The sequence below is a fragment of the Rhinopithecus bieti genome, unplaced genomic scaffold (genome assembly GCF_001698545.2).
Source record: "Rhinopithecus bieti isolate Rb0 unplaced genomic scaffold, ASM169854v2 scaffold_6380, whole genome shotgun sequence".
NCBI classification, from domain to species: Eukaryota; Metazoa; Chordata; class Mammalia; order Primates; family Cercopithecidae; genus Rhinopithecus; species Rhinopithecus bieti.
Window position 1 is genome coordinate 12,793,893 of NW_016806642.1, and position 27,580 is coordinate 12,821,472.

Here is a 27,580-nt window from a genome sequence, read left to right on the forward strand (position 1 = left end):
TATGTAACAAACCTGCACGTTATGCACATGTACCCTAGAACTTAAAGTATAATAAAAATAAATAAATAAATAAATAAATAAAATAAAATGAAGGTGATGATAATAATAAAAAAAAAAAAAGAAGAAAAGAAAAAAGGAAAATCATTCCCAAATTCACCCTGATCCACTGGTTCCACCTTAACCTCAAATTACAGGTTAAATGGTAATATTTTTCATTTTATAGGTGATCATGTCAGGCACAGATAAGAAAAAGAATTTCACCATAACATTTTCCCCATATAAATAACTAATCCATAAAGAATTGATCTGTGAACTCTTGGGTCAGCCTAACAAAGGTTGGAAAAATATCGTCCAAAACCCACTCACAAGCTCCTTGACCTTCACCATCGTCTGGTGCTTCATTATTTTCATTTTTCAGTTTTCCCTTGGTTCTAGAGTGACTTGCAGTACAGAGGAGACAACCAATGGACTAAGAATCAGAAGGTCTGGTTTCCAGACCCACCTCTGCTTCTTAGCAGTGCTATCTTGGACAAGTTACTGAATATCACCAAGCCTCAGTTTCCTCATCTGTAAAATGCCTCATACTGCTACTGAGAGGATTATATGAGATAACATATATAAAATTAACATGAATATAGTTTGTCCAAAGAGTGAATAATAGCATGTAACTTAATGAATGAGAAATCTGAGCGCTTCTCTTTTATATCACTAGCAGACATACTTTTCTCCCATTATGTCTCTAGCTAATAATCTGGTCAATCCTTTGGAGTCCTCCTTGCTGTATACTCTGATGACCTCTTTCTTTGATGACTTCCACTACAGTGTGATCTATTCATGCCATATTTGACTTTAACCAGTACATTCCCTGTGTAAGATGGTATACAGCATAATGGTTAAGACTTCAGATTCTAGATTCAAATATCTGGCTTCTTATCTCTGCTGCTAACTACTCTGTGAGTTTGGATCATACTTCTGTTTCTTCATCTGATTATGGAAAGAATAATAGTATGTATTTCATAAAGTAAAAGATTGATACATGTAATTGAAGCAGTGCTTGGCAGGTAATAATTGTCAGCTGTTATTATTTACATGCCTTCCCATGCCTGCTTTATGAATGAGATCAGTGGTTTGGCAATGTAGCTTCAGAGTTAAGGCCAGAGGGGATGGCATATTTTGTAAGGTAATCAGCACTTTAATAACATTTACTTGGTGATCATGGTCTTGTGGTCCTTTGTAGAAATAACTGGGTTATATATACATGAATAGGAAAAAGAAATACCTAGTGCCCAGGGCTGAGAGAAGCTCTATTTGTTGTATGTTGTTGTAGTAGAAGTCATAGTAGAATTGGTCAGTGGATTAGTCAGGGTTCTCTAGAAGGACAGGACTAATAGGGTAGATGTATATATAAAGGAGAGTTTATTAAGGAGTATTGACTCACATGATCACAAGGTGAAGTCCCACAATGGGCCATCTGCAAGCTAAGGAGCAAGGAAATCAGTCCGAATTCTAAAACCTCGAAAGAATCCCTACTCTTTGAAGGCTGACAGTGCAACCTTCAGTCTGTAGTCGAAGGTCTGAGAGCCCTGGCAAACCACTGGTTTAAGTCCAAGAGTCCAAAAGCTGAAGAACTTGGAGTCCAATGTTTGAGGACAGGAAGCATCCAGCACAGGAGAAAGACAGAGGCCAGAAGACTCAGGCAGTCTAGTCTTTCTATGTTTTTCTGCCTGCTTTTATTCTAGTTGCATTAGCAGCTGATTAGATTGTGCCCACCCAGATTGAGGGTGGGTCTGCCTCTCCCAGTGCATTAACTCAAATGTTAATCCCCTTTGGCAACACCCTCACAGACACACCCTGGAACAATACTTTGCATCCTTCAATCCAATCAAGTCGACACTCAGTATTAACCATCACAGTAAGGTTATGGTACATGTGGTGGTAGGATTATGTGTATGTATGTATACATGTATGTATATATATGTCAACACATATACATGTAAATGAAAATATATATTACATAAAAAGATGTATATGTATGCACACATATGTGTGCTGCAAAATGGTAGAAGCAGGAGAACTAGTGGTGGAGGTGGTGGTAGAATTTGAAGCACAAGTAGTGGAATAGTAAAAGGGAAAATAGTATAAAAGTGAAAGTGGAAGTAGTAGTAGCGGAAGCAGAAGTAACACTTTATGCCAAGCACTACACTAAGCATGGCATAAATTATATCATTTCATTCTCATATAAAGAGGATTAAAGGGTGAAGAGACTTAGGTCAAACCACCCACCCAAGGTCACAGCCTGGTAGAGCTGCGGTTCACTGCCACCTCTGTCTTTCTGAAGCCTATGTTTCTCTGAATCATTCTGCTCTACTGATTCAATGATTGTTCATCTCTAACCATTATCTAATATGTATACGAAACAAGTTTTAGTAGCTTATGAAGAAAATCCCTTCAAATTCATCATATGTTTTTGTGAACCTGGCACAAATGAATTTTGAGATCCATTTTATTTAGCATGGATATCACTTTGAAAAGTTTAATCACCAATCATTTTATTCAAGGGAAGGATTTCTTAGGGTGAGGGGCTATGAGTAGAGTATTCTTACTTTACGTATTTATTGGAAATTGAAATTGACCCAGTTTGGGACTTTGGACAATTGAGAAATCAGATGGTGTCACACTCTCTCGTCACCAGGAACCTGTAGAATATTACACAGAGCAAATGCTGACTAAGCTACTCCTGTTCATCCTGTCTCCAAAATGCATGTCCCATTTAAATAATAAGTGGAAGAAACTGTTTTTTCAGCCTAACAAAATAATTATAGAAGTATGGCTAACAGGTTTTTTTGCTGTTCAAGTCTCAATCTTTCTACTTAATGTAAGCTCTTCTTTAGATATTCTAGAACTTTCTTGCAATGAACTTGTTGAGTCATCATCTTGCAGTGTGGCACAGGAGAAGACAAGAAAGGAAATTCACCTGTCAAGCATTTTCCACATTATGATTCAGTTATTCCCACACTAAACCTTCACAGTGACTCTATGAGGAAATGAAGGCTCTGAGAACCCAAATGACTGCTCAAGACCACACAATGAGAGGTGCATATAATGAATCTATGCACAGTGTCTAACACATGGTAAACCCTCAAGAAATAGTAGCTATTAGTGCGATTAATAATCTCACTGTTTGACAAAGTGGACAGATGTTTGAATGAGGTGCATGAGCCACTTCTCTTTTTTTTTTTTTTTTTTGAGGTGGAGTCTTGCTCTGTCGCCCGGGCTGGAGTGCAGTGGCCGGATCTCAGCTCACTGCAAGCTCCGCCTCCCGGGTTTACGCCATTCTCCTGCCTCAGCCTCCCGAGTAGCTGGGACTACAGGCGCCCACCACCTCGCCGGCTACTTTTTTATATTTTTTAGTAGAGACGGGGTTTCACCGTGTTAGCCAGGATGGTCTCGATCTCCTGACCTCGTGATCCGCCCGTCTCGGCCTCCCAAAGTGCTGGGATTACAGACGTGAGCCACCGCGCCCCGCCGAGCCACTTCTCTAGAGCATACAGCCTAATACAGGTTAACTAATTATTCTCCAACGGACAATGAGGGATTCTGCGGGGGCTTTTCAGGACTGTGGACCAGAGGCAGACATGGCAAGTGGAAACAACCGTGAGAGGTCACTTGTCCATGCTTTAGCTAGAGAGATCCCATTTGTTTAAACATTTATTTTGAAGACAGGATTTCCAAGAGTCCAAACAAAATTAGAAATTTTCTGGTTTTGTAATCATCTTTAACACTTGTATTGCATTTAAGGAGCTGTTTTTGCTTCTTGACACAGATAATGTTGAAGATATCACTAAGAAACATTAATGTTTTATAATGTAGTATACAAATAACTGGAGGTTTTCTGTAAGAAAGTAAGAAAAGTTAGAAACCTGATGCTATGCCACTAATAAAAAAATTTACAAGATGTAAACCTCAAAACTTACCATTTTAAAAATACAATATTTCTGTCCTCTAGTACACTAATATTACTAGCACACTTTTGTGGAATGCTTATGTGCAGAGGGCAAATATTTCATTCAATATCTATAATACACCTTTAAAGTAGATTTTATTATAACTGTTTTATAAGGCAGAAAATGGAGGCTTAAGGTATTTACCCAGTACTTTATAACTAGAATGTAGGGGAGAGCTAGGATTCAAATTCAGATCTGTTTAACCCCACATTCCCCAAATTCCAGATCTGTCTCATATTCTGTGCTGCCTCCCAGTAGTTTCTATAGTCCTATAGACACATTTTTCACAAATGTGGAAATAAAGAAGTTGAAGCATAGATTTGAATCATAGAGTTATTTCTTCTCTCCAATCCAAGTTCTTTATATTGATCCACATTGTATAAAATCAAGGTGGATCTCAGATCTAGTTTTAATGGACCATGGATAAAGGTAAAAGACATTCTCAGGTAGCAAAAAGAGGAGGTTAAAATAAATCTGCAACCTTCTTTTTTCCTCTTAACAATAAACCCAGCACTGATTCTCTGTAAAGACAGTTGATCCTAAAGATGCCTTTTTGGAAACTTTGGTAAAATTTTTTTTATAATTATCTGAAATGAGATATTTATTTATTTATTTATTTATTTATTTATTTATTTATTTTGAGACGGAGTCTCGCTCTGTCGCCCAGGCTGGAGTGCAGTGGCCGGATCTCAGCTCACTGCAAGCTCCGCCTCCCGGGTTCACGCCATTCTCCTGCCTCGGCCTCCCGAGTAGCTGGGACTACAGGCGCCCGCCACCTCGCCCGGCTAGTTTTTTGTATTTTTTAGTAGAGACGGGGTTTCACCATGTTAGCCAGGATGGTCTCGATCTCCTGACCTCGTGATCCGCCCGTCTCGGCCTCCCAAAATTTATGCATTTTTGACCAAAGTAGTCTAAGAAGTTGATTGGACATCTTTCAATTTTTCCCCAAATTGTTTCTTATTAATAAAATTAATTTACCATAGACCAAATGAGATTGTTAGGCTATTGAAGCATGAGGTATATGGCATAGCCCATAATTTAAGAAAGTTTCTCTTTATTACTTTATGAAGAGGGAGGGGAAAAATATGAGAGGAGAAGTCACTTATGCATTGGAGTTTATAATTTTCTTTTCAGCAAAATGAACTATTACATTTTTAGAATTATTACAGATAATATACACAAAAGAAAACTAGAAAATATGCAAAGTAGTCAAACAAAGGAGAGAAGACAATTGGGTGGAATGTGCTTTTGATTATAATAAATGAGGGGAAAAAAGAGAGAACTCTAACTTTTTCACTGTCTATGATAACTAAGTGAATACACATATAAATGAAAAACCAGGAAGACTATCAAAGGCTAAGACTTCATTTGTATTAAGGTGCAGAGGTTATGTGTAATTTTTTCTCTTTGATACTATCCACATTTGCTGTGATGTAGTTGTTATTTTCCATTTGCTCTAGATGCAGCTGAAGTCCCTTCAGTAACCTAACCTTTAACCCTAACCCTAACCCTAACTCTAGTCCCCTTCAACTGCATCTATAGCAAATGGAACTACCTCATATCAAATGTGGACAGTACAGAGGAGAAAAAATTATGAATTCACTCCATAATTCCATTTCCCTTTCTCTCTTTGCAGAGGCAATTCCAATCATGAATTTTTGAGTGTATCCATTTAGTATATTCTTAGGTTTGAGCTATAAACTCATATATCTGTTAAGGATATAGTTTTTAAATTTTTGTATAAATGACACCTTATGTTATCCTTCTGCAACTTTTTTTTACAAAGCTGTGTTTTCATATTCTATCTATGTTGATGTATACGTCATTTGTTCATCATAATTACTGTATTGCATTTCATCATATGAACACATCCCAATTTGTTTATGCATTTTGTCACTAAGGGACATGCAGATTGTTGTAAACTTTTACCATTTCAAATAATGCTTCAGTAATCATTCTCCTATATTTGTAGGTAAATATAAGCAAGTTTCTCAAAGCTGTTTACTTAGAAGTAGAATTGCTAAACAATACTAAATAATCAACTTCAGTGTTACTAGATATTGAAAAATTATTCTCCAAAATGGGTTGTGACAATTCATACGCTCAAAGCAGTTTAAAGATTTCCTGTTTCTCCATGTTCTTACCAAATAAGGTATTATTTTCAAACTGGGATTCTAGCTAATCTGATGAATGTGAACCAAATTTTCATTATCCTGATTTCCATTTCCCTGTTCACTATGAGGTTAGGAGTTTACGTTTATAAGCTACTCAGTTTAACTCTTCTGTGATGACTGGCATATACTTTTGTCCAGTTTTCTATGGGTTTATCTTTTTCTTATTGCCAAAGTTCCTGATAGAGTCTAAATATTGTTTGTTACGCTTTACTATTAAGTATCTTATTTGTGGAGGGTAAACTAGTAAAGAAAATTTATCTCCCTGGAATGCTTTTTGGCATATTAAAATAACTTTTTTCACTTTTATTGAAACAATGTGATTAATTACAATGATATATTTTGTGATATTAAGCCATCCTTGAAGTCTTGGAATAAATTTTAGTTATTCTTGAGTTATTTTTAATACTGATTAATTCATTTTTCAGTATTTAGTGAATTTGGGTTAAAATCTCTGAAGTGCGATTGGGCTGTATTTTCTCTTATTCTTTGATCATTTTGTGGTCTTCATATCAAAACTGTATTATCTTCTTAAAATGAGTAGCGTAGTTTTTCCTCTTTTTATATCCTCTAAAACAGTTCGTTAAAACTGGTCTATAAAACTATTTGGTAGAGAAGAAGAAGAGAGGTGAGTTAGGGTGGAGGTAGGTGCAGGGAAGAGTGTACCTTTTAGCAGTGTACTACTGATAAAAGTTCTTTAATGATTTATTGGCCTATTAGTTTTTGTGTTTCTCAGTCGGTATGGTAATTTTCTACTTCCCTATAAATTTGCCAACTTTCTCTAAATTTTTAAAGTTACTGGTAGAGAGCTGATCATAACACTGTCTTAGGTTTCTGAAAGCCTAAAACTATCACTAGTTTTGTCTCCTTTCTTATCTCTAATTTGTGTCAGTGTATATTCACTCGTGTGAACCCTTTCTCGTTTTCTTCATCAGTCACACTAAAGTTGGTCTAATATTAATATACCTGCTTCAGTCTTCTTTGGTACTATTTGGTTTGTAGGTCTTTTTGATTTTTGACTTGTCTGCTGCTTTTTTTTTTTTTTTTTTTTTTTTGAGACAAAGTCTCGCTCTGTCCCCCAGTCTGGAGTGCAGTGGTGCGATCTTGGCTCACTACAAGCTCTGCCTCCCGGGTTGACGCCATTCTCCTGCCTCAGCCTCCTGAGTGACTGGGACTACAGGCACCCGCCACCACGCCCAGCTAATTTTTTTCTTTGTATTTTTTAGTAGAGACGGGGTTTCACAGTATAAGGCAGGATGGTCTCCATCTCCCGATCTCGTGATCCGCCCGCCTCGGCCTCCCAAAGTGTTGGGATTACAGGCGTGAGCCACCGCGCCCGGCCAATATATCAATTCAGATACATATACTCAGATATATATCAATTCAGATACTCTTTATTTTAGTGAGATAGCTTAATTCACGTGCATTTATTGCAATCCTTGACCTATTTGGACTTTTCCCAATTAAGATTTACTATGCAATTTCTATAATTGCATTTTTTCTTTCCTTCTTTTTTAAAAAAATTTAAGCTTTCTCATTGCATATTTCCCTTCTACCAGTTTAGAAGTTAAATATTCTATTTCTATTCTTTTTAGTAGTTACAATTAAATTTTGATATCTATAATTTACAAAGTCTAATGTTAATCAACATCTCTATCCTCGTAAATAATGCAAAGACTTGAGAATAATTTTCATAGCCCTCTTCCACTGCTTTCCATATTATTACGGAAAATAATAGTCTTAGCTATTATAATTTGAATATTGACTCCTTTGCATCATTCTTTCTTCTTTCTTCTTATAATCCTTAATATATGTATGTTGGACTTTCTCATTCTATCCTCCCTGTCTCTTCTTATTAAATATTTTCTGTCTCTTTATCTCTCTATGCTACATTCTGGATAATGTCCTCATATCTAAATAATTCACCAATTCTAGGCCAGTGGCTCATGACTGTAATCCTAGTACTTTTGGGAGGCCAAGGCAGGTGGATCACTTGAGCCCAGGAGTTGGAGACCAGCCTGGGCAATATGGCAAGTCTTCCTTTCTACAAAAACACAAAAAAAATTATCCGGGTGTGGTGGTACACACCTGTAGTCCCAGCTACTCAGGAGGCTGAGGGTGCAGATTGCTTGAGCCTGGGAGATGGAGGCTACGGTGAGCTGAGATTGTGCCACTGCACTCCAGCCTGGGTGATAGGGTGAGACCCTGTCTCAACAAACATATAATAATAATAGTAATAATAATGGTTCACCAATTCCTTCTGCTGTGGCATCTAGTCTACTTTTCAGCTTCTACATTAAATTTTTTATCTTAAGAACTATATTTTATGATCTCTATAACTCCTTTCTCCAAATCTATAGGGCATTCTTTTCCCTCAGTCTCTTGTTTTTACCTAATGGCTTTTATTCTTCACTTTATTTCTTTGAATACTAAAAACACATGTCTTTTAAATTAACATTCATGTTATTCTATTATTTAGGTCCCTCGTTAGTTATACCTTCTGACTATCTTACTGCAGCTCATCTCCTTGTATGGTTTTCAGTTTTCACTATCAGCTTGTCCTGAGTGGGAATTTGTTTTCTTTGGAAACTACAGGTGCCATGGATTGTGGAAGCATCTTTACAGAATAATTTCAGATTTGCCTTTACAAGAGGGATTTGAATTTCAAGCCTCAGTTTTGGCTTTGTGTCTCTGAAATGGACAGATTGTTTATTAAACCCCACCTCTGTTTTTGGTGCTGGGTTTTCAAGTTTCTGATTTCTCATTGGTGACTCTTTCAGTTCCTATGGCCATAGTCAGATAGCAAACTTCCAAGCTTATATCCTGGGAGAGTGGACAGATATGTTTAGTACTTGTTTTACAGACGGAGCAGCATATTGTAACTCTGGACTTGATGCTGATAGCTCCATTTCAGCTTCCCATTCAGATGAGGCTTATGGTTCAGACTTACCTTCTGACTCAGATATTAAGTCCCCAGCTGCCCAGTCATTAAGATTTCTCCTTATCTGGTCTCAATTTCCCTTTGTGTCCCTTGACTGCAGTTCTCACCTCCATCTTTAATTGTGAGTTTCCTCTGTATGTCTGGCACCTGGGGATTTTGCTTTATTGATTTCTATGTGGACTGTATAATCTTTATACAAGTCTTTGCATTGCTATATTTCATCTAGAATTCTTATGCATTTGGAGTAGGGGTGGTGTGCCTCCCATATATGCTTAGGTCACTATATTGGCCAGACATACTTACATTATTTCTATAATGAGGAAACAATACAAAAAGTTTTCAAAATGTGTTTTTAAAAATGTTACATTTTAAGTAACCTTTTTTTCTCCAGGCTTTTCAACGCAGAATTTGAAGAACCACATAATTATGAGGCAACAATTTCATATCTGAGACACTCTGGCAACTCCATTAACCTGTGCACTGCAAAAGAAATTGCTGATCGTAAGTCTGCTAAGCCAATTAATAGTGTAACCCCGTGTGGAATGAAAATGTGTCAAAATGATATTTTCCCTTTAGCTAACTGTAAGTTTAAAATGCACAGCCATCCTGCACTACCATCTTATTTCTTTTCTTTTTTTTCTGTATCTGGTCTCTTAAAATATAAATAAATCCAGCTGGGCATCAATGCTATCTCACGATAGCTATTGGTGCCTTCCCAGCCTCTTCTTTTCTCCCCTTTACCAATCGACTCAGCTGCTTTGCCTTTTGTAGATATGAGGGAGGGAAAATCAAGATATGACGATTCATTTTTCTTCCTTCTCTTCCTATAGAAACTTCATCTCTTTTCTCCTGGTGTCTTTCTTGAAGTTCCCTGGTTACTTGGTGTGTGGAGAACGAGATAGCAGACCATAGGAGTTAGGACCCTGTGTTCAGTCTGAATAGGATCAGGGGATTTATTTGATGGATCTGACCACTGGCTCAGAGCTAAGTCTTCCTGCCTCTGGCATTGCTGACAATGCTCGGGACTTTTTTTGTGAGTTAAGAGACCTTCTCAGGTAAAAAGATGAGGGAGCAGAGATTCATAGCATTTCTACAAGTTGCAACATCCTTGTTTGCCTATAGTATCAGCCAGTTCTCTATAAAAGCATACATTTTAGTGCTGGAATAAACACTAGTATTTAGTGAGTTTGTACTATAGGATACTGTAGTTCTATGTTAGGCTCCCTGTGTACAGCCCTGCTGATAGAGTGGTTTGATCAACCCTAATGTTTGATACAGGAAACTGAACATCAGAAAGATTGAGTTGCAAGAGGTCATAAATATACCATGGAATAGGGTTATAATGTGAAACAGGCTCAGGCTACCTCTAAAGTCTATGCTTTTCCACAAGTTTATACTACTTCTTATTCAAGGAAGTTTGGCTTCCCTGGAAGCAGGGCTAAAAATAGATCATCCGGTACAACTTCTTCATTGTATGGACCAGAACCCCAAGGTTCTGGGAAAGGAAGTCATTTTCCTGGGAATACATATGTAGGAAGTTCATGTGGTAAGGATCAGGACCTATTGAAATTTCTCTCTTCTCCCTCAAGAAATAAGGGGTTGGAGAACTATTAGAAAAACTGCCTCTCTTTTAGACTGGGCAGTCTAGGTTCTCCTAAATGGCTTGTAAAATACTAGCCATAGGAAAAGCAAGTCTTGACCCCGCCCAACACCCCCAAAAGGCAGTGCTGCCCCATACTCAGAGTATATGGGCCCCTTCTTTAGAGCAGGGCTTCTGAGATTCTAGCGTTCATACAAGTTGTGCAGGGATCTTGTTAAAATGTAGATTCTGGTTCAGCAGCTCCTCTAGTGTGGGATCTGAGATTCTGTATTTCTAACAAGTTCCTTGGTGATACCAATGCTGCTGATCTACAGACCACACTTTGAAAACAAAGTCTGTGGGAACCATTTGGGCCACATTCCAACTATACGCCCTTCTGCGGGGCTAAGAATTCACAGACCCAAAGGGATGCTCCAATCAGAACCTGCTCCTTCTCTCTCTGGACCACATGACACCCCTAGAATCCACCCCCCTGCAAGTAGCTCATTTCAAGTGAAGTGGACCTCTGTTTCTGGGAAGATGGAACAGATGTACTTTTTTGCTATTGCTCCTGCTAAGTACAGCTAAAAGCCCCAGGCATTATGTATGTAAAACAAACATAAGAAGACTAGATGACTCTGAAAGGTAGAGAGAAGAAGGTAGACCAGTTAGGGACATCAGGCCCCAAGGAAGGATAAGATGGTGAGTTCCCTGGTTTTCTTCTTGCCTCGTATGTGTCAGTTTTGGAGGTAAAAAAGTTAGCAACCCAGAAACACCAGTGGGCACAACAACTTCAGCTGAAGCCTGCTCTTTCTAGCCAAATGACCAGGAAAAGGGCAACTTAGAAAGACAGAAAACCTCTAGACAATAGCTGGTCTACTCCAGCCAAACATCATAGAAAAAAATGGGGCCTACCACCAACAGCAATGCTGAATGGGGGGCCTGGACATCTACCCTCAGCAAGCTGCAATGATGCACCCAACTCCTCCACTGGAGTGATGTCAGAGAAGGCCAGGTAGGGAGCTGGGATTTCCACCCCTGCCAGGTGGTAATAAAATTCCACTTAGTGTCCATAAAGATTATGTGGGGAACTTTGACTTTCAGTCTCCTTCCAGAAGTAACAAGATGCCCTTCTCTCTACCTCAAAGGATGGTGTCAGGGGAGAGCTAGTAGAAAGGATCTTCATAACCACCCAGCAGTAAAAAGGCCACCCTCTCCTTCTTGCTGTCAGCAAAGGTCATATGGGAAGCAATAACAGGGCACTCCTGCTCTTTCCAGCTAAGATGTTATCAGCAGAAGCCTGCTGGAGAGCCAAAATCCTTCCTACTCCTGCCCAGCAGTGATGAGGTGCTCTTTTCTCACTTGGGTATTGTTATAAACTGATTGCTTGTTACTCTCTAAAATGTTGGAAACCTACCCCCTAATGCAGTGGTATTTAAGAGGTGAGCTCTTTCAGAGGTAGTTAGTATTACATGAGGTCATGAGGGTGGAGCCCTCACAAATGGGATTAGTGTCTTTACAAGCATCCCAAGGGAAATTGCTTTCTTCTCCTTATGAGGGCACAGCAAGAAGACGGCTCTCTATGAACCAGGCAGCAGGCTTTCACCAGAATTGAATCTGTTGTCACTTTGATCTCGGGACTTCCCACTCCAGAACTGTGAGGAATAAATTTCTGTTATTTATTAGCCATGCAATTTGTGGTATTTTGTTATGGCAGCTGAAGCTGGAAAAAAAATACCTGCCAAAATTGAGATGGCTGAAATACTAGAATTTTCTGACTAAGACTTTAAAGCAGCTTTTATAAAATTTTCCAATGCATAGTTATGGACATGCTTGAAATAAATGAAGAAAAGTCTTATCAAAGAAATAAAATGTCTTTATAGAGAAATAGAAATGTAAAAAAAATGACAATGTTAGAACTGAAAAATAAAAAGGTCAGTGGATGTGCTCAACAGCAGAATGGAGGGACAAAAGAGTCAATGACTTAAAAATAAACAATAGTAACTACCGAATCTGAACAAGGAGAAAATAGACTGAAAAAAAAAATGAAAAGAGCTTCAAAAAACTTGTGAGACTATAACAAAAGATTTAACATTCATGTCATTAGACTTCTGGAAAGAGAAGAGAAGGAGTGCATGACTGAAGAAGTACTTGGAGAAATAGTGACTGAAAACTCCCCTAATTTGGCAAAAGACATAATATGGGTCAGGAGCAGTGGCTCACACCTGTCATCCCAACACTCTGGAAGGCTGAGGCAAGTGGATCACCTAAGGTCAGGAGTTCAAGACCAACCTGGCCAACATGGTGAAACCTCATCTCTACTAAAAACACAAAAAATTAGCTGGATGTGGCAGTGGACATCTGTAATTTCAGCTACTCAGGAGGCTGAAGCAGGAGAACCTCTTGAACCCAGGAGGCGGAGGTGGCAGTGAGCCGAGATCGCACCATTGCACTCCATCCTGGGCGATAAGAGCAAAACTCCATCTAAAAAAAAAAAAAAGACATAATATGACAACAGGTTCAAAAAACCAAGCAAATCTAAAACAAATGCAATCTCACGAAGAATCATAATCAAACTTCTTAAAGACAGAGAACAATTCTTGAAAGCAGGTAGCAGAAAGGAAACAATAAGGATAAGATTAGCAGTAAATGAAATGAAATGAAAACAACAAACAATAGAGAAAATCAATGGAACCAAAAATGTGTTCTTTGAAAAAACAATCAGTAAAATTGACAAACTTCTAGCAAGGTTGAAAAAATTGATAAACTTCTAGCAAGGCTGAAAAAGAAACAGAAAGAAGATATAATATTAAGAATGAAACAGGGATATCATTATAGACCCTGTAGATATCAAAACAATAATAAGGGAATATTATGAACAACTCTTCACATATAAACTTAACAACTTAGATTTAAAAAAAGGAACAATTCCTCAAAAAGCACAAATTACCACAACTCACCCAAAATAATTTGCATATCCCTGTAACTCTTAAGAAAACTGAATGCATAGTTTAAAAATTCCCCCAAAATGAACTCTAAGGTGATTTCACTGAAATATTTTATCAGGCATTTAAAGATGAATGAATACCAATTTTATACAATCTTTCCCAAAAATGGAGGAGAAAACACATTTTGTTTTTTTAAAGTTAGTATTACCATGATCTCAAAACTAGACAAAGTCAGTACAAAAGAAGAAAACTTCAGATCAATATCCTTAATTAGTATGGTCATGAAAATCCTCAACAAAATATTAGCAAATAGAATTCAGCAACATAGAAAATGAATTATTCTTCATGATCAAGTTTGGTTTATTCTTCATTTGGTAATGGTATATAAGAGTGCAGAGATGCAAAGCTGGTTCAATATTCAAAAATCAACAAAATCACCATATTGGCAGGATAAAGAAGAAAAATCAGACAATCTGTGCAGAAAATAATTTAACAAAATTCAACCCCATTTATGATTTTAAAAAACTGTCATAAAATAGGAACAGATGGGGACTCTATTGTCTTCCTCAACTTGATAAAGAACATTTACAGGAAGCCTATAGCTAATCATGATTCTTAATGGTGAAACACTGATTGCTTTACCCCTACTACCGGTAACAAGGCAAGAATGTCTGCTGTTACCACTGCTATTGGGACTTTTCCAAGGTCATACAGATAGGATGAGGAGAAGGAACAAAAGGCCTCCAAGACATGACCAAGTGTTTTGAAACTAGCAGTTGGAGGGCTGCTGAGGACCATCTTCAGATATTAGTCCTTTTTCTGCCCCCACGATAAAACTAGTCAGTGGAGAGAGGGTTATATAATTCTGTGCAGAAAGTAAGCGAGGACTCCCATGCTGTAGATCGCATGCTCTTGTCATAATTCTTAGTCTGTTCCTGACTCTTTGGGATGTAGCCCTTTATCCTCTGTACTCCTACCTTGGAATATATGTTGGAATTCCTACCTAAGTTTGGATAGCTTAGCTTATCATGAAAGAACCTCCACTTTGTTAAACAGCAGTAACGACATTTTGAACACATTATTAATTGAATGTGTATTATCTTTGTTTACTAGCCCATGGCAAATAAGGCTTCTCCAGGCTTTGGTTTCATCATTTCTAAGAGAGAAGAAGTAATAATATCCATCCCATGGTGGTTAGGAGAAGCAAAGAGCTCATGATTTGGTTTTGAAAAGCATAGACAAGTAAATAAATTGGATTAGAAAGAAGGAGATTATTATTCTTAAAATTGGAAAGCAAATTCATATCAGGAATGGATATTGGGCAAACTGTATCACAAACAGGTATTTTTAAAGTATTAAGTGTAAAATTACCTAATTTAAAGTATTATGTGTACAATTACTCAAGTTGAAATACATATTATTAATTATTCATGTAGAATTTTAGGCCTGTGTCAACAATTATATGCTGATAGTCCCTAAAGAAAACCTAGCATTTCATTGATTTTATCAGTGGATTATATGTTTAGAATAATAAAAGCTTGGAAATGCAACATGTTGTTTGGTCAGTTTTCTAAAGCTTCAAGACTTTAGCAGCAAGAAAGAGAAAAGCAGAGGGAGGAGTCCTACTTTTATGAACATATATTTACTAACAGTAGGGAGAAAACTTTTATAAATAACTTTTAAGCAAAGAAAACCAAACAAGTAATTTTATCAAAAAAATTGCCATTTTCTATACAATATCCAGTGTTCTGCTAGGTATATTAAATTTCTTTTCTTTTTCTTTTTCTTTTTTTTTTTTTTGTGATGGAGACTCACTCTGTTGCCCAGGCTGGAATACAGTGGCATGATCTCAGTTCACTGCAACCTCCACCTCTTGGGTTAAAGCGATTCTCCTGCCTCAGCCTCCTGAGTAGCTGGGATTACAGGCCTGCCACCGTGCCTGACTAATTTTTGTATTTTCAGTAGAGATGGTGTTTCACTATCTTGGCCAGGCTGGTGTTGAACTCCTGACCTTGTGATCCATCTGCCTCAGGCTCCCAAAGTGCTGGGATTACAGGCATGAGCCACCGTACCTGGCCAAATTTCTTACATTATTTCCTTGAATCTCCCCATTAACTCTGTAAGGCAGGTACCAATTGGTCCATTTTTATAAATGAGCAAGCTGAGGCTCAAAGAAATGAAGTAATTTGTTTGAAATACCCTATGTAGAGTGGCAGAACTGTGTTTGAACTCAAATTCTTGCCACTACTTGTATGTATTAATACAGTCATGTGCTATACGATGTTTCAGTTAACAATGAATTGCGTATCCAGCAATGGTCCCATACGATGATAATACTGTATCTTTTTTTTTTTTTTTTTTTTGAGACGGAGTCTCGCTCTGTCGCCCAGGCTGGAGTGCAGTGGCCGAATCTCATCTCACTGCAAGCTCCGCCTCCCGGGTTTATGCCATTCTCCTACCTCAGCCTCCCGAGTAGCTGGGACTACAGGCGCCCGCCACCTCGCCCGGCTAGTTTTTTGTATTTTTTAGTGGAGACGGGGTTTCACCGTGTTAGCCAGGATGGTCTCGATCTCCTGACCTTGTGATCTGCCCGTCTCGGCCTCCCAAAGAATACTGTATTTTTACTGTACCTTTTCTATGTTTAGATACACAACTATTTATAATTGTGTTACAATTGCCTATAGTATTCAGTACAGTAACATGCTATGCAGGTTTGTTGCCTGGGAGCAATAGGCCATACCCTATATCCTAGGAAGGTAGCAGGCTATATCATCTAGGTTTGTGTAAGTATGTTCTATGATATTCACATGATGATGAAATCACCTAAGGATGCATTTCTCAGAACAGATCACCACTGTTAAGTGATGCATGACTGTAATTAAGATTGGCATCATGTCATTAAATAAAATCCACAGAACTATTGGAAAAATCAAAAAGTGGGTCAGCCTTAGTTGACGTGCTTGTGTTTTCAAACTGTATTTAAGGAAATGAAAAGGGCTGTGGAACAGAGCACTTTGGGGCAAGATAGAGAATTCATTTTGTTTAAGTGGGATTTAGGCTTTTTCCTTTCCCTTTCCTTTCACGTTTGCCTTCTGAGCTGCCACTAAATTTTAGTGCTTTCTTCTAAGCATGGAGTATGTATCTGTTTGCCAAAACAGGAAACTGAAATGGTTTCACATGCTTCATCAACTGTAAATTCCATTCTGGAAATCCCCACAGAAATTAAAACCATGATCACTGACCCCATAATTTCCCAAACTTTGTAGATAGAGCTTTACACAGTCTGATGTTCTTAAAGGTGAGAAAACCAAACTCTGGAATCTTTCATAACTACTTTAATCCTGGATACTATAAGAAATGGGTGGATGAACTGCCTTGAAATAATTCTTTTATGTTTATTTTAGCAACATATGCAGTTGGAATTGAAGAACTCCAAAAGGTATTGTTTCTGCTTACCAACATTATAACTAAAAGTAAAATAAGCATGCAAGGTTGATTCTAAAGTAGTATCTTTTAGAGGGAAGGAATGTCTTTGTTTTCACTTTTACTCCTATTTCTGAGGTTTTTCCAGACTTCAGCTTCTAAGAGTCTGCACTTTGAGCCCTGTTACTGTCAGAGACAAAAATGTGTGATAGGACGGGAGGAAATGGTTCCAATTCATCCATAGCCCTTTTCTGTGGTGGGTAGTGACAACTAGCTTTTAATAACTGTGACTTCCAGCGAGAAGAGTTCTATGGCACAATCCAGTTTTGTATATCCTGGCTTTCAGACATGCTTTCTGGGCTCCTGCTAGACTTGGTGCCAGGTGCCACCTGGAGGCAGCATAGCAACCTGAGTAGGGCCCAAGCAGAATCACTGCTGGCCTCAATCCCAACTCCTGGCTATGTGATGTTGAATGTCCATTTCCTCACCTGCAAAATGGGAATAATAAAGCACTCACATCTGAGGTCCTTGTGAGAATGAAAATTAAATAAATGAAGGTAAACAGCTTGTTAGTAAGTGCTTGAAACAGAGCATTCACCTCTCTGAGACTCAGATGTGTCCTCTATAAAATGGTGAATTCTTGGCCAGGCATAGTGGCTCATGCCTATAAGCCTAGCACTTTGGGAGGCCAAGACAGACAGATCACTTGAGCCCAGGAGTTCAAGACCAGCCTGGGCAACATGGTGAAACACTGTCCCTACAAAAAAAAAAAATACAAAAATTAGCCAGGCGTGGTGGTATATGCCTGTAGTCCCAGCTACTCAGGAGACTGAGGCAGGAGGACCGTTTGAGGCCAGGAGGTAGAGGTTGCAGTGAGCTGATACTGTACCACTATACTTTAGCCTGGGCAGTAGACAGACTGAGACCCTGTATCAAAAAAGAAAGAAAGAAAGAAAGAAAGAAAGAAAGAAAGAAAGAAAGAAAGAAAGAGAGAAAGAGAGAAAGAGAGAAAGAGAGAAAGAGAGAAAGAGAGAAAGAGAGAGAGAGAGAGAGAGAGAAAGAGAGAAAGAGAGAAAGAGAGAAAGAGAGAAAGAGAGAAAGAGAGAAAGAGAGGAGAGAGAGAGAGAGAGAGAGAGAGAAAGAGAGAAAGAGAGAAAGAGAGAAAGAGAGAAAGAGAGAAAGAGAGAAAGAGAGAAAAGAAAGAAAGAAAGAAGGGAAGGAAGGAAGGAAGGGAAAGAAGGAAGGAAGGAGGAAAGGAGGAAAGGAAGAAAGGAAGAAAGGGAAGAAGGAAAGAAAAGGGGTATTTTCCATGAGGACAGGAAGCATATGTCTTGTGGTTACTGTATCTGCAGTAGTAGATGCTCAGTAAATAAAGGGACCAATACTTGTTTCACTGAATGTCTGGGAGAAGTAAGACAAACACAGTATGTAAGCACTGTATAAGCTCACAGAAGGCCCTTACCTAGTGTTTTAATAGGATCAGTTAAGTTTCTACTCTTTCCTCACTGGGTACATTTAGTCTAGATCCTTCATCTCTCTGTTTCAGTTTTCTTGTGCTTGCTGGTAAGGATTATTCATTTGTGGATATACTTCATCACTAGAAAAATATGAATGATTATTATTTCTATCAATGGGAGTAGAAATAGCCTATTAAAATGCTTCATGTGCCTGGCAACACCAACAAATACTAAACTGTTCTACACAAGTGAACTCGCCAAGTAAATGAATTTTATCCCATTTTATCCCAATTTTATGTTTTAAGTAAAACATAAAATTATGTTTAAATTTTAAATCTTTTGACTCTCATACATGTTTTGTGTTTATATCTGTATTTTTAAGCTCAGTGAGTGGAATCTGAATTCTTCCTTTCTTAACGACTTGGAATATTCTTGACTATAAGGGACTGAGTTGACATAGTTTATGCTCTTCTTTTGAGATGCTCTTGAGCCTTTGCAGAACTAGTTCCCTTCATACCAAACTACCACAAGTTGGTTTTCTGAATTCTTTTCCCTTTTTTTCTATTGTCAATATCTTTGTGTCTAGCAATGACTTTTCCATCTGGTCAAACGTGTACCAAGTCCCTCTAGTGTGATAGCACTTGTGCATAGACAGTAGCGCTTAACCCTCATAGTTACCCTGTGAGCTGATATCACTGCTCCCATATTACAGATGACAACATTAAGGCTCAGAGAGGTTTAGTAAGCTATAAATCATGTAACAAAGATATAAAAACAAGGCCTGTCTGACTTGTCATTCTACCAGTGCTACATCTAATTTGTTAGAATTATGTGTAAAATAAGGACCAATAGTCTCTGAATAATGGTCCGCAGGGCTGCCCTCGAAGGAGAGTATAATGAGCTAGGATACCTGGATTTTGTGGTGGCATTTTAGATGCTTAGATATTTTCTATTCTTTTCAGCGTTCTTAGACAGATTCCAAATAATGAATGGGACCAGATCTATAATCACTGAATAAATGAGAGGCTACGTTTTGATCATTGGGGCATAATTTTAATGGAGCCAAACATAGATTCTGCAAGATTTGAGCGGTGATTACAAGGCACGTGATCAGTGAGTAAGGGAGAAATTCCAGCATTACTTGTGCACTTGTGAATGCCAATTTGCCCACTAAAATATTGCTTAAATCCCACAGATTCATATTTTCTCATAGGATTTAGAAGTTATTTATGTTTCAGATGCATTTCTGGAAAGGTGTGCAGACAATTTTTGTGAGTCACATCATACATTCCTTTGGGCATGCCCTGTAACGTCAGAAATGCTTGTTTACATTTCTGATTAATCTTCAGCCCCACTGCAACAGTTTCTGGAACTTTCTGTGGTCCGTGTCTGCCTTTGCTCTCTACTGAGGCTTCATCCCCCTCACCTTTTGGTGTAGTCGCTAATGATCTGTAACCAAATAACAGAGCCTGATTCAGGTTGATTTATGAAAATAACCATTTTCCTCTTTACTTTCAGCCTTGGAAGAACTTTCCCTATCCAGAACCTAGGTGAGTTTTATCTTCAAAAAGAAAAGCATCTGTCCAACTACTGACTTTCTGATGACTGAACTAGTTTTCCTCTATGGGCCAGCTATGTTTCCAAACTGAACTAGCCTGGTTCAGTTTCCCTGGCACCTTGCAAGATACCTAGTACAGAGGAAGTGATCCGTGATCCTGCCTTGCCTCCCTCTCTTATCTTGTTCTAGCCCATGCTGTACTCAGCAAACATTTACTGAGTATCCAGCCTGTGCCAGACATGTGCTCATCTCTCGGGCTGTAGCAGTGATGGAGACCTCGCTATTGCTTTCAGGATCTCCTGAATTAGTGGGAGAGTCACAAAATCAAACAGGCAAATAACAATAACATGAATTCCAAAGAACTGACAGTTTCTGAAATGTACCATGCTGTTTGAAGTCTCTTTGCCTTTGCTCTTTTAAGCCATTGATTCACCCCAATTTAACAATCTGGCAAGCTTCTACTAATCCATCAAGCACCCCTTGTGTATGAACCCTTTCTTCATTCCACTCCCTCAGAGAGAATTAACCAGTCCCTTGCCTGTGGTACCACTGTAAGTTCTGTTTGCACAGTATGTTTGCACAAATGGCACTCACTGTATGTAGTTTGCTAACATGCCAATTCATCCTCCCCTCCCTACTCCACTTCTTGTTTGGGAGCTCCTTGTATTCCGGGCCAATGTCTTAATGTTCTTGGTGTTTCTGATACCTCTCACACTCCTTGGGTCCAGAGGAATTCCCTGGCACATAGTAGTGCTCTTACCTGCCTCTTCAGAGTCTGTTTCTAGCCCTTCTCCCTGGAGTTATTCTAATATATTTTAAAAAGCATGGTTGATGAGCTCTGGAGAAGCAAATATCAAAATTTCCTGGTTGAGTCTAAAAACGTTTGCTGAATCATGGAGAAAACCTGCTTTAGCTGGATGGGCTACCTTCCTCTCTCTCCCTGAGTTCCTACCTGTCCCTAAACTTACAACACTAACACAGTGCTGGGCACATGGCAGGCACAGGTCAAATGATTAATTATTTAGTTCAATATTTATTGGGCTTTTACTCTTCAGACACTGCTAGATTCTGAGGTACAAAACTGAATAGAATATATTTTCTACCCTTGATCCAAGGTGGGAGGGGAAGCCAGAGTAGTTGGGAGTGAGGGGTTACTTGGAGGGTAAAATGACCAAATAAATAGGAAATCACAATAAAATATTATCACTCCTTTGGAAGTTTAACAACACAGAAGTGAAGCACGAAAACCAGCTATTCCTACACAGCATTAATGCTGGAGTTACACATGTGAATAAGATAGTTCTGCCTTGATTTTTAGTGGTTGACAAGACAAAGTGGAGGGACTGGAGATAGATCCATAGATAGATGTTCTGTAAGATAATATAGAAGAACAAAGTGTTAGAAGAGTAGAGAAGGTATGACTGCTTGGGAGAATCAGGGAAGCATTCTCAGAGATAAGATGATTTAGCTATATCATGAAGGGCATTGTATTTACCAGTATAAGACGTGGAGGGCATGTCTAAAGAAAAATAATAAAAAGGAAGAGTTGCTCAAATAGGGTGGTGGGTTTGAGGAATTATGAGAGTCTAGACTCAAACAAAAGTGGAGGTAAAAGGCAGCACGAGATGAGTTTGGAAAGAAAGGTAGGAGCCAGATCACGATGAAACTTAAGTTTTATCTTACAGGCAATAGGGAGTTAGAAGATTTTAAGCAGGAATTGACACTCTGGCATTAATTGGAACAGGCAGAAACTCAAGGAAACTATGTATATAATTGATCTGATCCTAGACCCCTCATCTAAGAGAAATGATTCTTATTTGCTTAAATCAATTTTTCCCATTCATTTCATTTAGGATTGGACAGTACACAATCATTTAAACACTCTAAGCTTCATTTTTTTTTTTCCTGATGTCTCTTCACATTTCAGTGCTAAACATGAAGATGAAAAAATAAAGGAAAAAGAGCCATGTGAATTGGAACCTAAGAACACAGAAAAGGAACCACATTCAAACCATGTTTTCAAGGTACCTATGTTCTACGGTTCCTGCAATGTAGACATATAACAGATCAGTTCATGGGGGTGACCTTACAGGGCATGAGAGACAGAGCTCTTCAGAGAGACAGAGATAGAAAATGCAATGGGCATCTGATATTGTATCAAGGAAATAAATGCAACAATGACACTAAGCTCCAGCCCCTAATTTTCTACTTTTTAGCCATGAAGCAGGCCTTAGAAGCAGGGCTGGGACTAGATTAAGTCCAACAAGAAACCCAGGGTGCAAACTACAAGGCAGTACCCACTCTCAGGTGCCGTCCCTGCCCTTGTACTACCCTGGAGTGAGAGTTTCCTTAAATGCTGTGCCCTAAGGCCCTGCTTAGAAAAGTGACTTGTCTCTGAGCTTGGTTACTTCATCTGTAAAATGAAAATAAATGATTTCTACCCAACTACCATCACCATTCCCATGCCAATTCTACCTTGTTTGTGGTGATAAAATAATGTGCAAGAAAGTGTTTCATACGCCGTAAGCTACCATAAAAATGAAATGTATTCTTGTTGCTTTCATTAATATTAAATATGGTGAATGTGTGTATATCCATATCTAATTGACCCCATCCCCTTCAAAGCAGTTGGGTGGCAGGAGGCTTAAACAATAGATACCACCAGGGCGATTGCCAGTGCTCACATTAGATACCTGTTTGAGATGTGCCTATCTTTTAACACGCAGTTGTCCCAGTGCCATCTGCAGAGCTAGGGTAAATCAAACAGCATGTTGGCTGTATGAGCCTGAACTGGCGTGTAGGTCCAGAGGCTGGGCTGGACCATGCTGGGTGTTCAGAGAGCATCAGAAAGCAGCATAATTCAAAGGATGGTGTAAGTTGCTAATTGAGAAAGACAAGGTCCAGAGACAGGGGAGCAGCACTGGGTGTGAAGGCCAAGTCATCAATGGCTGTCAAGTTAGAGATCAGGAATGGTTTGATCAAGAGCATATGAGAAGGCAGGAGACATACATGACTAAGGATATTAGCCATGAAAAATCTCAGGCTCTGCTCTTTTTCAATGCTGGCTAGGTGGTATAAGGCAGATATGGGCTCAAACTACTAACAAAGGGTCACTGCCTTCTTTTATGGAGTGCATTTGGGTTTCAGAAATTGTTAAATGCTATTTAGAATATGTTAGGTGAATGAGGGGACTGCCTTCATTATGAGAGTACACTGAAGGACGGTGGTCACTATATTTGTGCAAAATATTGACTTCATTACTTTCTTGTCACTTTTCTCCATTTATACATTTAATTCTTGGTACCATGACTTAAAAGAATACCCTCCTCTTATTCTTCTGTGAGTTTCCCCAAGATCCCACTCAAAACTCAGGATAATCCACTCCTTATATCTATTAATTATATTAGCCTTCCCCAAGTACTTTCAAATGTATTATCATAGTCAATCCTCATGTCTATTCTGTTGTCGTCAGAAGGACAATAACCTTTCTCTCATTTTCATTGGACAATTATAAAACACCTAGATGGCCAAAAATACTCTAATTTTCTCTCTCTCCAGGGTCTCTTCCTGTCAGTCTATCCAGAACATTTTGAAATGTAAATGTGATTAGGGTTTTCCCCTGCTTGAATCCTAATGGCTAAGAAATAAAGCCCAAACTCTTTGCTTTGTACACAAGACCCTTCATAACTCAGCCCCATTCTCGTTTACCTTTTCAACCTCATCTCCAGGCTGTCTTCCCTTATCTTTTTCCTTAAACTCTTACCTTATCAGCAGACTCCTTGCTACCCTTATAAGGACATGAACACTTCCCCAAATCCCCTGTGCCTTTTTGTGCTTTATCTGCCAGATACTCCTTTATCTGCTCTATCAATCTCCAATACAATTTAATAACATCTGCTTTTCGAGGTCTTCTCTAACCCATCTCCCAGCCAAGAGAACCAGCCTCCTCATCCTCTCTGTTTCCATGACGGTGAGCAATACTGCTGTAAATAACATTCATCACATTATGCCCTAATTAATCATTTGCATGCATTATCTCCAAGACCAATGTGTTAAACTCTGTCTCTACTTCTAGAGCTTAGCATGTTGTCTTGCCTTCAGTAAGTGCTTGACAAATGCTAGAGAAAGGGAGTAAAGAAAGAATTGAGAAGGAACAGAAGAATGGTGCGTGAGAAGAAAAAATGTAGCCAAAAAGGAGGAAATGAAAAGGAATACATAGCATCCCTTAGAACAAGGTTCTGGGGTCAAGTTCTGCCTAGGTAGATTACTAACTGTGGAACCAGTGACCAGTTACTTAACCTCTCTAAACTCTTTATCAAAAGAATTGATGATACTTTCTCATGAGGTATAATGATGATTAAGTTATATGGAATATAAAAAGCCTGCGCTAGAGTCAGTACACCCTATATCCTGACTGCTTCCTGTGAGCTGCCTCTGTGCCAGGCATTCACTGAACATTCAGAGGTCATGAAGGATATAGTATGGACCTTCAGGAAACTTAGAGTCTGGTAAGGTATTATTCAATGTTAAATAAATGATAAATAATTGTTATCCAAGAGGAATGAATGAAAAGCTGTACAACTAAGCAAAGAACTCATTAGGTAAGCCAGAGACCTATGGTACTCTCCCTTTTGCATATGTTTAGGTAGATGCCTATGAAGGGACACCTGAAAACATTCAGATGACCAACATCCACACAGGTAGAAGGAACATGTTGGCTGGAAAGCAAGAGGCCATGATTGACGTCATCCAGACAAATCCCTGCTCTGAGGGCCTGAAGCTGGCCAGGCACTCCCAAGGCCACTGTAAGTTGCATTTCTTCCTGATCCTCTTCATCATTACCAATTTGTTTTATAGCTGAGCATGGCCAAAATTTTTATTTATTTTACCAACATTTATTGAACATCTATTATGTGCCAAGCAACTTGTCCTAGTGAGGAAGCTGTGCGGTAGTGGAAAAAAAAATGAATTTAAAAGCAAATGTCTTGAGTTCAAACCTAAGCTCTAATGCTTAGTAAGCTGTGTGGTAAGGATTTTATATTCCTGCAACTCAATTTCTTCATTTATAAAAAGAGACCATCATAATATGGACCTCACAGGGCTTTTATGAGGGCCAAATCCGACAGTATGTCATATGATAGGTACTCAGCCAATGTTTATTCTTTTCTTTTTATATATACTAGCTCCTGTTGTCTAGGTTCACATCATCATTGACATGTACTGATGATAATACTATGGTGTCATTTGTGGACTTTATTCAGGTTGTATCTTACCTGCATGTTAGTCAGGACCCTTGATTGCAAGCAACAGTAATCAAACCATACTATGTTAAACCAAAAAGAAAAGGAGATTCACCTAGTACAAAGTCTAGTCATAGTTGGATCCAGGGACACAGACAATATCATAGTGACTTGGTATCACTTTTTCCACTCCTGGTTTTACTACTCTTTCAGTTGACACTTCAATAACAACAGAACGACCACAGTAATAGGACCTGGAATAAAGCATTTCTATACTAACCCCGTGATTTTGGGAAATTTACTTACTTTCATGTGCAAGTGGTGATACTACTACTAATTTCCTAGGGCTATTTGGCAATGCATATGAAGTTTCTGGATCATATGTTAAGTAACTATTAGTCTTTTTCATTTATTTGTATTTTGAAAAAAATCATACCATGCCTTAAATTACAATTCATGATTTATGTGTTATCTCCCATGGCATACTGTGGGCACCTTGAAATCATAGACCATTTGGTATTTTTTTCTGTATCTCTGTAATCTGACACAGTATTGGGCACACAGGAGAAACCCAACTTAATTTTGTAGAATGAAAGGATAAATCAAACTTCAGTGTCTAAAAATATGGTGGACTAGGTAATATGAATGACTCTCTTGACTAAAACAAACTGAAGAATCAATTTTTTAAAACATTCATAAAAGTATCACAGAAATGATTTATAAAGAAAAGCACCCACATGCCTACAGTAACCAGGAAAACTGGCAGGTGCATGCCAAAGCTAACTGTTGCCTTGATGATTTTTACTGAGATCCAAATCCCTATTTAGTTTTATCCCAGATTTCAAATAATTCCCTCAAAATATTCTTTAAAATACTAACAATTGATAGTCAAAAATAACCAAACACAAGGAAACAAATCACAGTGAGGGAAAACCAGCAGAACAGATAGCAGAACCAACCTACAAGATATTGCAGATATTAGAATCATCGGTATAACACATAAGGTGTTTAATATGTTTTTGAAATAGAGAATAATATGAATGGGGAATAACGATATTTTAAAAATATTTGAAAAGAAAAAAAAAATTGATAAATTGATAAAATGCAGTGATTGCATTTTATATCACATTACCTGCAGTTGAAGAGAAAATTGGTGAACTAAAAGATAAATCTAAAGAAATTATCCAAAATTCATTCTACATGGGGAAATGATTTGAAAAAAAAAAAAAGAGTAAAAGAGAAGATAAAAGTCATGGAAGATAAAGTGAGAAGTCTTAAAATAGCAATATTATCAGAAAAATCAGAATTCCATAAACGGATACTGGAAAAATGAGGAAGAGGAAATAATAGATAAAACAGATACTATGTGAGAATTTTTCAAAATTATTGAGAGAGATACATTTGAACCAGGAACCCTAAGGTTCTTAAGCAGGATAAAGAACAGAAATCTATGCCTAGCCATTCAAAATGAAGAACATCAAAGAGTAAGAGAATATCTTAAAAGACCTTCAAAACAGACAAAGGGGAAAAACCAATCACCTACAAAAAAGAAAAAAAAAAAAAACTGAGCTCTGACTGCTGACTTCTCAAGAGTGTGTAATGAGAATACAGTTTTGCTGAAAGAGATTAAATATCTACCTGAAATTTTATGTCTCATAAAAATGTCTTTCACAAATGAAAGAAAAATAAGATGTTGTCAGACAAATAAAAACTGGGACATTTTATTGTCAAGATAAAATGCACTGAAGGAAATTCTAAAGCATGTACTTCAGGCAGAAGGAAAATAATCACAGACAGAAAGTTGTGGATGCAAGAAAAAAAGTTAAGCAAAAGCATTAACTCAACAAAATAATGTCAAATTGAGGAAGGTCTAAAATATTATAAAATATTGAACATTCATAATGCTTATATTGAGACGGTGATTAAAGTGTCCTAAGGTTGGTAATTGTTTGGGAAGAGAGTAATGGTATTAATTTGCTTTAGCCTTGAAAGAATTAGAAGAGCTAGGATATATTCATTAAAATATACCATTAAAAGAGTGAGAAGATAACACCACACGTCTACAACAATCTGATCTTTGACGAACCTGACAAAAACAAGCAATGAGGAAAGGATTTCCTGTTTAATAAATGGTGCTGGGAAAACTGGCTAGCCATATGCAGAAAACAGAAACTGGGCCCCTTCCTTATACCTTACATAAAAATTAACTCAAGAAGAATTAAAGACTTAAATGTAAAATCTAAAACCATAAAAACCCAA

General features: G+C 38.0%; 1 protein-coding gene across 3 annotated transcripts in view; it reads left to right on the plus strand.

The window, feature by feature from the left end:
• The window catches only part of FYB2 (FYN binding protein 2), a 106,982-nt gene that overhangs the window by 47,763 nt on the left and 31,639 nt on the right, over nt 1-27,580 (plus strand). For all 3 annotated transcript variants that reach the window (XR_001886595.1, XM_017877263.1, XM_017877265.1), the window contains exons 5-9: nt 9,508-9,617; nt 17,048-17,082; nt 20,042-20,073; nt 22,009-22,105; nt 24,727-24,886. Coding sequence is in view for 2 of the 3 variants with exons in the window: in XM_017877263.1 (XP_017732752.1) it covers nt 9,508-9,617; nt 17,048-17,082; nt 20,042-20,073; nt 22,009-22,105; nt 24,727-24,886 (434 nt within the window). In the remaining variant the exon portion in view is untranslated. The remainder of the gene's footprint in view (nt 1-9,507; nt 9,618-17,047; nt 17,083-20,041; nt 20,074-22,008; nt 22,106-24,726; nt 24,887-27,580) is intronic.